Source organism: Corvus cornix, chromosome 15, assembly GCF_000738735.6.
Source record: "Corvus cornix cornix isolate S_Up_H32 chromosome 15, ASM73873v5, whole genome shotgun sequence".
Classification (NCBI taxonomy): Eukaryota; Metazoa; Chordata; class Aves; order Passeriformes; family Corvidae; genus Corvus; species Corvus cornix.
This window is the reverse complement of record NC_046345.1, coordinates 2,707,749-2,721,005: the sequence shown is the minus strand read 5'-3', so window position 1 is coordinate 2,721,005 and position 13,257 is coordinate 2,707,749. Positions and strand designations below refer to the sequence as shown.

At 45.4% G+C, this 13,257-nt stretch overlaps 1 protein-coding gene across 5 annotated transcripts in view; it reads right to left on the bottom strand.

Annotated features, from left to right (window-relative positions):
* PITPNM2 (phosphatidylinositol transfer protein membrane associated 2) overlaps positions 1-13,257 on the bottom strand; it is a 126,602-nt gene that overhangs the window by 21,078 nt on the left and 92,267 nt on the right. For all 5 annotated transcript variants that reach the window (XM_039560794.1, XM_039560796.1, XM_039560795.1 and 2 more), the window contains exons 9-16: positions 11,607-11,711; positions 10,677-10,747; positions 7,843-8,087; positions 7,196-7,385; positions 6,064-6,183; positions 5,548-5,759; positions 1,434-1,609; positions 900-1,070 (exon numbers count right to left, since the gene is read on the bottom strand). In XM_039560794.1, the coding sequence (XP_039416728.1) occupies positions 900-1,070; positions 1,434-1,609; positions 5,548-5,759; positions 6,064-6,183; positions 7,196-7,385; positions 7,843-8,087; positions 10,677-10,747; positions 11,607-11,711 (1,290 nt within the window). The remainder of the gene's footprint in view (positions 1-899; positions 1,071-1,433; positions 1,610-5,547; positions 5,760-6,063; positions 6,184-7,195; positions 7,386-7,842; positions 8,088-10,676; positions 10,748-11,606; positions 11,712-13,257) is intronic.

The window sequence follows — 13,257 nt, the reverse complement described above, 5'->3', positions numbered from 1 at the left end:
TAGTATCAATGGGGCCTCTACCTCTGGGTTCAGTGAGAACAGGGGCTTTGGGATGTATTTAAGAAAAAGAAGGTAAGATGTTTAGCTGTCATTTTTTTGTAATAAGCCCCTTGCAGCTGATACCTAGAATACACCCAAAAAGCAAATTGCTTTTCAAGTTGCTATAGATTCCCTGAGCTGTTGTAACTGGCCTGGGTACAAATGCAGTTGTGGGTGGATCCATTTTTAAAAGTGTTGCAGCAAGATCTTGGCTAAATTTGACAAGTGAGTGGGGCCTGCAGAAAGCATTTTATTCACTTCATTAAACATGGGGTTTAGTTTGTGCCCATTTAACAAATCAGACTTCTAGACTGAGCAATTACAATCTTTAAAGGCACTGATACATAGAAGACCATTTCTTTGGATTTTCAACTTTAAAATTATTTAGAAGATCACCAGAATTATCCAGCTCTAGATATACAGTCTTCTTCATTTAGCCCTGCATGATTCAAATATTAAGACAAACAGGATGCAAACAAGTAAATCATCTCATCATCTCACTGTAGACTCTGCTCCTTCCAGTCTTCACTGGCCTTCCAAGTCCTAAATTCTGCCAACTCAGTTGTGTTTCATTCACTCTCAATCACAAGCACCAGCCTGGGTGTAGAACAGAGGCCTTTACAGAGAGGTCACCACCTGATGACCCTCAGCAGCTGGAGGCCCTTGTGTGACAAACAAAGGGCACATGGGACACAAGGCACTGATTTCACTGGAAGAAAATTCCTTTTCTGGTAAATCAGGAGCAAGGCTAATGCTGCAGGGCCAATCCTCTTTCTCACCATTCCCAACTGTGTGGATAACTTCATGTAAAATGTGGCTGTAAGCCCTTAAACAGCTAATGTGGATCCAGAGGGACTTACCCAAAACAGCAGAGTTGCCATCGCCCAGCGGGAACCTCTGGTACCGGGGAATACTGAAGGGGGGCAAAAGGTAAAACTTCCTCTCCAAAAGAGGCTCGAGGCGTGAAGCAGATGGGTCTGCAGGGTGGAACAGGTTATAGACCTGCTGACAAGCTGGTCTGAGCTGAAAGACTAAAAAGACAAAGAAAAAAAATCCCTCAAGTCTCAAAATATTACTTGTTAGAATATAGTAAATATTTGTCTCTGAAAAGGACAACTGTCGGGTTACAAAATTGCAAAGGATTTATCATCTCCCTCATCTCCCAGTTCAGTCAACTGAAACAAGTTATTACAATGTTTACAGACTCAAGAATTATCCAGTACTTTTCATGTTTGGAAATCATGTAATCGGTGGTGCATAGAGCACACAGAGATCTGCTTCTTTACGGTGCAATAAATATGATACAGAAATGTTTGGCTTTAACCAGATTCCTGCAATTGCAGCAGGAGGTGCTTACACCACCCACCAAGGGAGCAGTCTGCATCAGGACTTACTGTCAAGAGCTGGAATTACAGTTTTCCGCAGTGCAAGCACCAGACCCAAGGGAGAACCAAAGAGGAAGAAGTCGGTGATCTCAAAGTCAAACTTCCCAATATTTCCTCCATCCAACATTGTGGAGCTGCTGGATCGCCTGGATGTGGGGTCGTTTCTCAGGACACTAGAATGTAAACTGGGAGAAGAACAGAAAATAAAGTCAGAATTTTATTCTGTGTTTTCATAATTAAAGCCTGGATTAGTGATTGACAGCGGATATAATTTCTATCTCTTCAGTGAAGGAACTGTGCTAATCAACCCACAATGACCCCATTGCACTGGCATAATTTAGATGTACAAATGCAAGCTTCAAGTGAGTTCATTTACACACCATCTCCTCAAAATGCTTTTTCTTTAAGGAGTTAAAATTTTGGTTGCTGCTACTGTATCAAACGTGTCCAGCTTTTCCTCCCTCTCTCAGGTGCCAAATCTGTTCGACAGATTCCACCTCTGTGGTGGAAAAAATGTTTGCAAAATTCCATCTCTGTGTAGTGCAGGCTGGGCAATGCACAGGTTTAACACAGAGATTTAAATTCACATTTTCCTTGGACATTGAAGAAGCAGCAGCAGGAACACTTAGGTGAAAATGCTGGGAATCCACCCCCACGTTAGAGAGAGTTGCTTCTTTACAGTCTAGATCTGGGAATGCAAAATGACAGATGTGTAACACTGACAACCTGGTTCACAAAAGGCTTTCTGGGATGCTTCTGTTCCCACCCAAAAGCACGAAGCTGCAAATTCCTTTGCTCTCCAGGCTGTACAGATTCCAGTGGCAGCTGTAGTGGGTTGTCTCATTATAATTAGAAGCAGAGAGTTGAAGGCAGTACCAGCAGTGCCTTTAAGAGGGTGTTTGCAAACACTTTAAAAAGCATCAGAACAGGTTCTATAAAACATGTAGGAGAAATGGATCCCGTAAGAGTTGGGTTGGATAAAGAATTTACTGGCCTGGAGTTGGGAATGACGCAAATCCAACAGTCTCCTGCCAGCTCTGTGGCCCCAAAACAAAACCCTGGGTGGTGACCAGCACTTGTCACATCCTCATGTGCAACAGCTCTGGCTCATCATGGCCACTTCTGAGGGCACCAACACTCCAGCACTGCTGTGATCCCAAAACAGGGCTGTTCTTCCCCACCATCCTCAGCACCAGAGCAGTTGCTCACAGACCCCTCAAGACACAGCCACTCAGCCCAGGAGCAGCTGCAAACGCTCACACTTTTGGGGAAGAAAACCGGGCTTCACGCAGACTTTGCCTTCCTGCCACAGCAAATAACACATCATGCCAGAGACAGCTCCTCTGCTGAACACCATTCCCAAAGGATGCTAAACCTCCGCCTGCTCCTGCTGCGCTGTCATGTTCCCTCTGGAGCTGCACACACGCACATGCACGGCTCTGCTCTCCCGGTTCCCAGCCAGGGAATGATAAGTTACTTATGCCAGACACACACACATCACGGGGAGTCAAAACAGTGGTGTCAAATGCAGGAGGAACGGGAGGTTACAGCAGTGACAGCTAAAACGAGCCTGTTCCTGTTCCTTTGATGCAAACGAGCCTGCCTGAGATCACAGTGCTGAGCTGCAGAGCCCTGAAACACATCTGAGAACAAGCCACCTTCGGTGGAGCTACAATTGCTTTAGCTAACAAGATGAAATGCATCAAGTTTGCTGTGTGTGAGGAATGCAAAGTCATTTAGGACACGCTCAGCTTTGCTGAAGGGAGGGTGACAGCGACGGGATTCCAACAAAGGCACCAGAGGAAAAGCTATCCCGACAGCAGGATGGGTGCAGGGGGTTTTGGTGTATTCCATACAGCTTCCCACAGCATCTCTTCGTGGGGAAGGGAAGAGGCAGAGCAGGCACAGCACTGAGCAATTTCGGCAGCTTCTCTCCTTTTGCCGGGAACTTGGTATCGTCTTTTCAGCAACAAAAGAAATGAGAGCCAAGGGGAACTCTGGATCCATCATGCTCCAAGCAACCTACAGTGCCCTGTTCTCCCTTTAAAAAGCAGCAGATGTACTGTGTGCATTAATTAAACAAGAGCTTATGGATTTCTGAAGCAAATCAACTCATTTACAATAATACAAGTACAGCACAGCCAGAAATAATGTAGTTGTGCAGAAGGACTGAATTTAAAAATAAATGTGTGATTGTAATCTCCAGATGCTGCTCTGGCTTGCTGGGCATTATCCCAGAGAAGTGGGTAGGTCTGATACATGAATAAAAATGAGTGTCTTTGGCACAGGCTGAAATCTGCAGTGGGCACGGACAGAAAGGTCCCTGTTTGCCAGGCTGCCCGTCTGCCGAGCCCAGGAGGAAAACTTGGCTCTGTTCTGCCAACCTCCTGCTCGAAGCCACGTCACACTAGGGCTTGGTTTTTGCATGGGAAAAAATCATTCCTTGGTGGCAGAGGCCAACAGGGCATTCTGCTGGTGCTGGCTGGGAGAACAAGGTCCAGGGATGGGCGTGGGAGCGACGTCCTGCTGACATACAGGAGGGAACGAGTGAATCCCTGCTCCTCAGCCTCCCCTGCACCACAGAGCTGAGTGAGAGACATGCAGAGAGAGCTGCTACTGCAGCTTCAACCTGCCCCTTTCCCTGAGGGAATCCTGGTCTTGAGTTCTGGGAAGAGCCAGACATTTTTAACCCAAGTTCTAAAGGGACATTTAAAAACACATAAAACTCTTAAGAAGTAAAGATGCACCAATCTGTCACCCCACTGAATGCTGACAATTCTTGCCAGGGACCCACAAGTGCTGCATGTTGGGTGCAGGCACAGCCCTTCAGAGATGGAACAGGAAGGATCAGCACAAAGCTATTTGGAACAACAAACTGAGCAATCCATTATCCCCATCAGGCCCAGCACTTATTCTAAAATAGGTGTAAAAATGCATCAAGATGCCAGCCCGGTTTCCTTAACTGAGTCTGTGCCCCTGAGGTCAATAACGAGGAGGAGAATGAGCACATTTTTGCACGACTCATATTTTCTCCTGTGATGCAGGAGACTGTTTTGAGGAGGCAAAAACAAGAGCCTGATTGCCTTTTATTAACCTGCTGGAAATAGCCAAGAACCTTATCGTGGATTTTGTAAATGCAGCTGTCTTTCTGAATACCCTATCTCTGTGCACCAACAACATTCACTTCGACACCTTCTCTCTCCTATAAATCATTTACAAAAGGACCCTGATGTGGCAGGACAACAGAAGTCCCTGTGCTGAAGAAATGACTCCAAGTAGTGATGGAGGGGAAGAAATGCAGGAGAAGCCTTCAGCTCAGCACAGGGCAAAAGGAGCAGCCTTGGATGCAGCTGCAATGCAGGTAATGGGGTTTGCTGTGGGGGACACTGCTCCCCACTTCCTGGGACATGAGGGAAGAGGGATTAAGAACATATTTACTGCAGTTCCTCCAGGCCTGCAGGAGAAAAACGTCTGGGCTGTCCAGTTCCAGAGGCTGAAGAAGATGATTCAGCCAGAAAAATCCTCTGGATTTACAGAAATAATCCCTGAATGACCAGTGGCCATGGACAGACTGCTGTTAACAGACACATTCTGAAAGTCCATTTGAAAAAGCTTGAAAATGTGATACTGGGGGCTTCAGCAGTGACTAACAAATTTGAGATGTGTCCTTGGTGAAATGAAGCAGCCCTGGCAGGGGACAGAATAACTCAAGATCAGGTTTCAGAGATGCTTTAAAATTAACAATGCTGGCTTCCCAGTTCTGCTTCAGCGAGTTCCCTTACACGATTTCTCCATTTGCTTTCTGACCTCCATCCCACACTTGCAGCACAGCAGAGAAGCAGTTCCCTGACTGCCTTGGCTGTCACACGACAGCTCAAAGGGCTTCTTGCCATTGCAACACTGATGCTTTACAGAAGCTGGATTCTCTCAGTACCACTCAGCAAGAAAGCTGTTAATTTTACTTGCATATACAACACACTGAAATCGATAACCCTCTAATCTAAATTGTTTTCCTCCACCCTGCTTATCACAGGATGACAAAGCAACACTCAGGTTCCACAGATGCACCACCCTCAGCTCCAGGACACTGCTGGATCTGTTCCTTCCAAATCTTAAAACTTACCTTGAAAGAAAGGCTTGATGTTGCTTTATCGTGTCCAGTTCATAGGTGGATGAATCACTCCTTTTTCGTGGCAGCTGCTTCTTTGGATCTTCTCCGTTGCTACGAGGAATATCAATGTTGCTCCTGCTGAGGTGTCTGCTGGCTTCCAGATTAGAGCCACTGGAACAGTGGCTGTTGTTCACTGTTATTCCAGGAGACAGAAGGTCGGTATCCTGGGATTTGAAGTATATGGATTTAGCTGAATTAAGAATACACCCACATTGTAACACCTCCCTCCTATCCTCCTTTCCCCATTTACCCCAAGATCCAGTTGAGGCCAATACAGAATCTCAGGCTCAACCACTCCCTCACACTTCACACCAGAGGCTGAAACGTCCCTGTTTAGAGCAAACACACCCAAACTGACACCCATATGCACCTTAAGACATGTCTGCCATTGATAAGGAATAGTCTTTGTTGTTTCAGGAGATCCTTACTAAAAACAGGGTCCATGGAGGAACTGGGAGCCAGCATTACCTGGACGCTCACAACGCTCCCTCGCCGACTGCTGTTCTGGCTCTCGGACACGGTCTGATTGCTGTAGCATAAGGCATCAAATCCCAGGATCCCTCCAACACAGTCCCCTACCAAGCAGACCTGAGACAGGCAACAGAAGCAGGGGAGGAGAAGGAGGAGAAATAAAAAAGAAATTTAAAAAAAAGTCCCTTGACTTCAGTTCAGAACTAACGGTTGGACAGAGCGCTGGATTACAGCCAGACAAGCTGGAGTAACAGGATGCCCATAACTGTTCAGCCCATGAAATCTGTCATTGCCTGCAGACTCCCATTCTCTCACACAGCTCAGGTGTCCTGGCAGTCCCTACCAGCCAACTGGAGTGACAGGACAGTAACACAGAGCTCTGATCCTGGTGCTAACTCAGGAAACCAAGCTGGATCTCCCTTGCCAGCTATCCGTGCTATCTCAGGAAAGCTTCTGCCCATTTGTATCCCGAGGGGATAACACTGTCCTGCCTCTAAAGGTATGAGCAGACAGGCACAGTAAAGCACCAAGATGCCTGGGCAGGAGAGGGCTGGCTGGGAAGAAGCTCAGGATGGATAAACCACGCTACAGCAGTGCAGTGTGACAGCTCCTCCAATGTCTCTGCTCTCGTGGGGCTGGGGAGTCACTTTGCTCAGAGGTGTGAGGCTCAGTCATGCTCTTTATGGGGTGCAGCAGCTGCACAGTCTCAAAAAATAAACCCATGGGTGCAACAGCTCCAGCACGAGCTGCTGAAGGTCCTTTAAAGCCAGGAATGCTTAAACAGCCTTGGTTTGCAATGGGGAATAGACCATGTTTAGTAACAAAGGCAGCATTCCTGCTCGGGCAAGGTGTGTCACACTGAAACCTGATTAACTTCAATGCTTTGGAGCTTCATTTCTGAACACAAACTCAGACTTTGCTTTGAATCCCAAAGATTCAGGACGGTGCACAAGCACTAATCTCTCCCTCTCAGAAAGAAAGAAATGGAAAGCACAACACTTCCTTATTGCAGCCCAACACTGCCATGCTTCCAACCCTCCTGAGACACTGAAGGCAAAGAGAGAATTTCAGAAGGAAATTGCTTCATTTATTCTTCCTCTGGCTGTGGCATGAGCAGCCCCTGGCTCACCTGGCCATTGAAGGAGGTGCCCTCCTGGGATTTGATGAACTCACTGTAGGCCTGGTTGGCTCTGACAATGACAGTGGCCACGGCTTCTTGGTACTGCGGGGAGGACGTGGCGAGCAGCGGGAGCGCAGCGAGGGGAATGTGATCCTGGCTGTTGGACAGGCAGCCCTCGTCATAACTGTATGGGCTGAGGCTGAAGAGGGCAAGAGACAGTGGGAATATGGGGAAAACAACTTGCAGACAGTACAGTCAAGTGTTGTCGTTCATAAAAAAAGCCTCAAGACAGGAAGGCCATTTATTCCTCTGTGAATGGGTGAGAGCTTAATAAATCTTTCCCTCCCATCAAACGTAAATCTTCAAGGACAACACACTTACACTGACAGAACAACCCCCAGACAAGGAATTAAATCCTCAGTATTTATTGGATTAATTAGAATAAATAAATCTCAGAACTTGTGCTGCATGATTACCGTATTCACTCCAGCTAAGTATGAAATCGAGATTGAATGCCTTGCTGGTACATTAATAAATGCATTCTCAAAGCATGGCCAGAGCTTTCAGTGCTACATGCAGAACATCTCAGGGAAACAAATAAAACAAAACAAAACCCCCAAAAACCCCCACTCCATGATAAAACAGCATCAACTTACCTGGACACCAGGGAAAATGCTTCGGAGCAGATGGCTGGGCAAGGGACAAGTTTGATGGCAATGTGTCCCAGAGCAGCTGGGTAATGCACCCTCATCACCGTGTCAAACACAGTTGTGATGGTGTTGACATCCCCTTGCTTAGAGCTCTGGTCACCACTTCCTGAGTCCAGGATGTTCCCTCCGTGGAGGACCAAGAGGAGGACATGGATTTTACTTGGCTGCATTAATGGCTGCACTGATTCATCCTAGGTGGGGATGGAAGAGAAACAGAAACACTCATTTTTCAAAGGGGGGACTTGCACTTCATTTATGGCAAATTAATTTGTGGCAAAGGTCATTAGATACACCAGAATACAACAGCTGAGAACCTGAGTACTCCTTCCAGGTCTCTTATCCTACACTTGTGCATGCACAAATGCACACACAGCCTCAGCCTGACTCGTCAGAAGCAGAAGGAATGCTGAAAGTCAAAAAAAACCAACATAAAATTGTATCCAGGTAAAACATGGCAGCAGTAAAGACATTTCTTGTGTGTATTAGAGTGGAAAAATACAGAAATAAGAGATGGGTGTTGCTTTTTGTGGGGTGCTGAGCTGCAGTGAAACACATTCAGCAAAATTAACAAATGAGATCAAACAGGTCAGCAAGTGGCAAGTTACTGAGAAGTTGTGGGAAGATCAGTCATTGCACGTTTGCCTAACACAGAAGTTATAAATAAGAGTTCAGATTTGCTTAAACTGTTGCAAGAGAGGAACTGAAAAAAGCTGATGGCCCTATAACCCAAGGAATGGCCAGCACGTGGCTGCGAGACTGCTGCATGAGCACAGTGAGGGATTTTAATCTGGCTGCCCAGATGATTTGCTTCTTGTGTTGAACCAATTCCTTGCCTAAACACACAAGCTGTAATTTGGGGGAAGGAGGGAATTGTACCCTTATCATTAATGCCCTGCCAGAAGAGCTGTAAGCCCAATCCTGACACCCCAGGCAGGTACAAGAGCATCCATGTGCACATATTGTAACACAACAGAGCAGTAACTATTTTTAAAATCTATTTGCTACCAGGGCTTTCAGTGTCTACAGCTCCCACACGGACTCAAATCATCCATCCCACACCTCTGAGATCTGTGCAAACCCTCCTGTACCTGACGCCTGGGTTAGCAAAGACAACACCTGAGAACATCCTGAGCAACTCCCTGTTGTCACTGACAGGGGGTATGGAAGGGGTGGAAGGCAGCAGCGTTTTCCATTTGGCAAATTGTTCTAATTCTAGCATCTTTAGTCACCTGTTGTCCTTTGAGCAGCGATTGAGTCCCTGACAGGCCTGCTGGTGGGAGGAAAGCATGCCCAGGCACACATTAGCAGCCTAACAACTAGATTACATTTTTACCAGATACTGTTAAAGCTTGTCTTACTACACAGCCCACCAGAGGTATTAAAATTCACATCCAAGTCTGTAAAAACAATTTTCACAGACCTCCTGCATAAGAACGGCCTTTAATTATTTAGTGCCGTTCCACCGTACTCATGGCTGCTCTTGAAACCTTCTGTGAGTCCAGTTTTAGCACCTGCACAGTGAACCTTTCCCTGGGTGGAGGCACAGGAGGAGCCCTCAAAGTGTCTCAGCACCTCTTCTGCTTCCAGACAAGTATTTTAAGTGCTCATTTAGAGAACGACATGAGTCACCACGCTCAGGTCATGCAGAAGTTTATCAGCAGTGATTTGGAGGCACCTTTCAGTACATTACCCTCTGCTCTGAAGGAAGTGGGGAACTGCTGATTCGTTTAAGGGTGGAGGTAACAATTTAGAACTTCCTTGTAAGATCTGGAGCCTCTTAAAACACCTAAATCCTGAACCACCTTCTGGTGAGGGAAGCTTTTAACCTGAAAATCATTGCAATTGGTGGCACAGGAATTTCATACTATTTTAGCAGACAGCTTGTGAACAACTACAAATAACTGTCTTTTTCATCTTGCTTTGAAGTCTGTTCTTTTTCTAAAATGAAGGCAGAAACAGGAGGGGGTTGAGTTTGCACAGTCCTCTGAGGAAGACAAGGTTCCCACACCATCTTGAGCTCCAAGAGAAATCTTAGGGCTGTGACTTGCCTATTTTGAGGCGGCCAGAGCTGTTCCCCTGCCAGCCACCCACTCTCCTCGTGGCCCTTGAGCTCTCATTCTATTATGGAAAAGCCAAACCACTGTGAACTTAGAGCCTGGCACAAACTAATTCCAAAACTCATGGTCTTTGATGGACCACTCAGACATAATACAGGCTGCACCACCTCTGCAGCACAGACAGGCAGCTACTGTGAGGGCAGGACAGGAACAGTCACCCCGGGGTGTCTCACAAGTCTAGAAAACTGGGGTTAACAGTGTGGTGTTATTTATTTATTATTTAGCCCAGAGCACTAACACAGGCTGTGCTATAACTGGTTTCCACACAAGACCCTGAGCAGCTCCACACTGTGGGCTTCAGCTGAGTGCTGTCCTTTGCACCGTGGTGCTGCAGGAATGTGCTCTCCCACTCCCACACTTGCTCATCTGGCATTGCAGGATAGCCCTACCCAGCCTCGAGCTGCTCTGATCCCCACAGGACTACCAGTTTTTTCCAGCTGGGTACCTGATGCTGCCTGCAAACTACACAGCTTCTTCTACATGATGTTCAAAAGATGGGAGAAAAATCCCTTAAATCTGAAGTACAAAAGGACACACACAGGTGTTACTGGGGCTCAGCAGCACATGGAGACAAGACATTGCTGACAGCAAAGGGACCCGTTTATCCCACACAGAGACCTTCCACCAACGAAGGATCTTGTTCTGAGAAGCCAAAGCACTCACCTCGATGATGCTGAGCCTCTCCACGCTGGAGCCAACGTGGTACTCTGCTGATGTCTCCTGGTACAAGTCACCTGGAAACACAGAGGTGTAGAATGTCAGCACTGCCAGATGCTCTTCGGTAAAGAAACTCTTCCGTAAAGACACTGCTTGTTCCAATGCCTCACATCTCCTTCATTATTTCACCAAATCACCCTCTCCCTCCTTCTTGCCTCTTTCCACCTGAGAAGCCTGGGCAATGCTGGGTCATTTATTTTCCAGCAATTTCTCATAATCTGGGTAAGAGCTGAGGACATTAGTGAGCTCTTCTCTCATTACAGAGATCTGGTACCGCTGCTTTATTAAGGATGGCAACAATGGGAAATCCCTGCACAACTGTCAGAAATGATTGGTTTGTGGGAAAATAAAAGGAATTGCTTGAACTACACTGGGGAGTAGAGATCTGATGTATTCCTACATCTGTGCCTACACAGACTGACTTTGTACCAGAAAGCCTGAGTGTCACCTTCCACCGTGAATCGCTCTGGCTGAGGAGCTACCGATTCCTTTCACCACTTCATAATGATGAGCAGAAAATAAAACTGACGCAGATACAGTCAAGAACAAAGGATGGAGCAAAGGGAAAGAAGAGTCAGGAGAAATTCAAGTCATTCAAGACAGAGCTGGGATATTTCATCATTATATGAGAGAATCCTGGCTGTCGCACAAAGGAGCCAAACCAACATGGAAAATAAAAGAGAATCAAAATCTATCCCAGCTCCCACTGAGCAAATCTTTTTCGGCAGCACCGGGCAGTCATTTTTATGCTCTGTCTCAGCTTCTCCCTTTGTGAGACAAGGATAACAAGTTTTACCTTGTTCACAATGAGGCTGTGACAATTGCCTGGAAATACAGTAAAACAGCACATGCAGTTTGTACTTGGAAAAGAATTACCCTGGACATCATCGCATTCGGGGGTTTCAATTTTATCCATCAGATCGTTGGAACTCCATTTTGTTATTTCTTTCGGGAACATTTCCTCATTGTCAGACAAGTCCTCTTTAAAAAAACAGATTTTTTGAGAGTCACACACACAAAAACATGTACACAGACAAGAGCACAGAAGAGAATTTTAAATAAAACCAAGGCCCCATAACTCTATGCAATCTATCAACACTTGGATAATTTAAGTCATAATAAACCATATACTTTACCAGCTTTTGCTATATAGAAACCAAAGCACCTTTTGAAAAGTAAACAAAATGTTTTAATTGCATGATTTAAAAAAACAAAACCTCTAAAACATGGAAAAAAGTAACTTAGATTTTTAATGCTACCATCTAAGGTACCATGTTTGGCCTTTGTCTTGCTATTTTCTCTGATTGGAGCCAGAATGCTCCAATACAGGAGAGGACAAAGCAAGGATTCCCACTGGGATTCTCCCAGACCCCATTTGAGAGCTGTGGGATTTCTTTGGGGGAAGCAGGGACAAGGATCACTGTTGCTCATAGGATTGAACACCTAAAAAGGCAGGAGCAATGAAGGGAATGTGACCTCCCCAGGGTGATTTCCTCAAGAGATGAGACACAGAGCATGGATCTGTCATTTCCTTCCTACCTCAGTATCTTCCAAATCCCCTGGCTCAGTTCAACTATAGTCAATAAAGAACAAGGGTCCCAAAAAATATTATGTTCCTCAAGTGAAATTAAAAGGAAGAGATATACAAAGGGAAGCTCTCCTTTCTCTTTTTTTTTTTTCCATTGAGGATGTATCTTTTGCTGCTACGAAGGTTAAGTGCTTTCTAATTTATTTATACTTCTATGCTTAGTATGTCTTTCCTGAAAATTCTGGCCTTGCAAATTTAATAAAGAATTTTAAACATAATAACAGCAGTAATTACAGATTTCTTGAAGATCTAAAAGCTGTAATCTTCAGAGTCCCAGACTAGGATTTCCCCTTTCTTATTGCTGTAGAGTTACGAAGAAAATAATTAGCTGGAAGAATCCCACAATGGGGAACAAAAAAAGGTTATGAAATATATTAGTCTTTTCAGCAAATCTGAGCAATAGCTTTAAAAAAAATTCGTATGAAGGGCACTAAGTGAAGATCCAAGCAAAGCCTGATTATTTTTAGGAGCTTCTATTTCAACTTTGACCATAAAAAGAGAGCAACCTGGAAATTTTGCACCAGCATGCCATTTCCTTTTTCAACCATGGAAAAAATTTGAGTAAATCCCAATTTCCCTGCACATGGGAGCGTGGAGCTGCCTGTCCAGAGTAAGTGGAAAGCACAGGCTTGTAACACATGTGCTGGCAGAGAATTAAGAGGACGATTGCACTCAAAGCTCTTCCAGCAACTTAATCTAAATATTAAACTTAATTCCTTGAGAGGTCTAATTACAGCCCTTACTGCTGCTCAAGTGATCCCTGAATGGGATATTACTCCCATTATTAGCATTTATTACAGGATAGATATTCGATATTACTGTATTTGTCACTATCTTTACCAGTGAATGAGGGTGAGTGGGAAGCTGGAGACAAGGAATCTTCTCGGGCTCAGGTTACGCCCACTGCGCTGCGAGGAAATTTTGTGTGTGTGTGTGTGT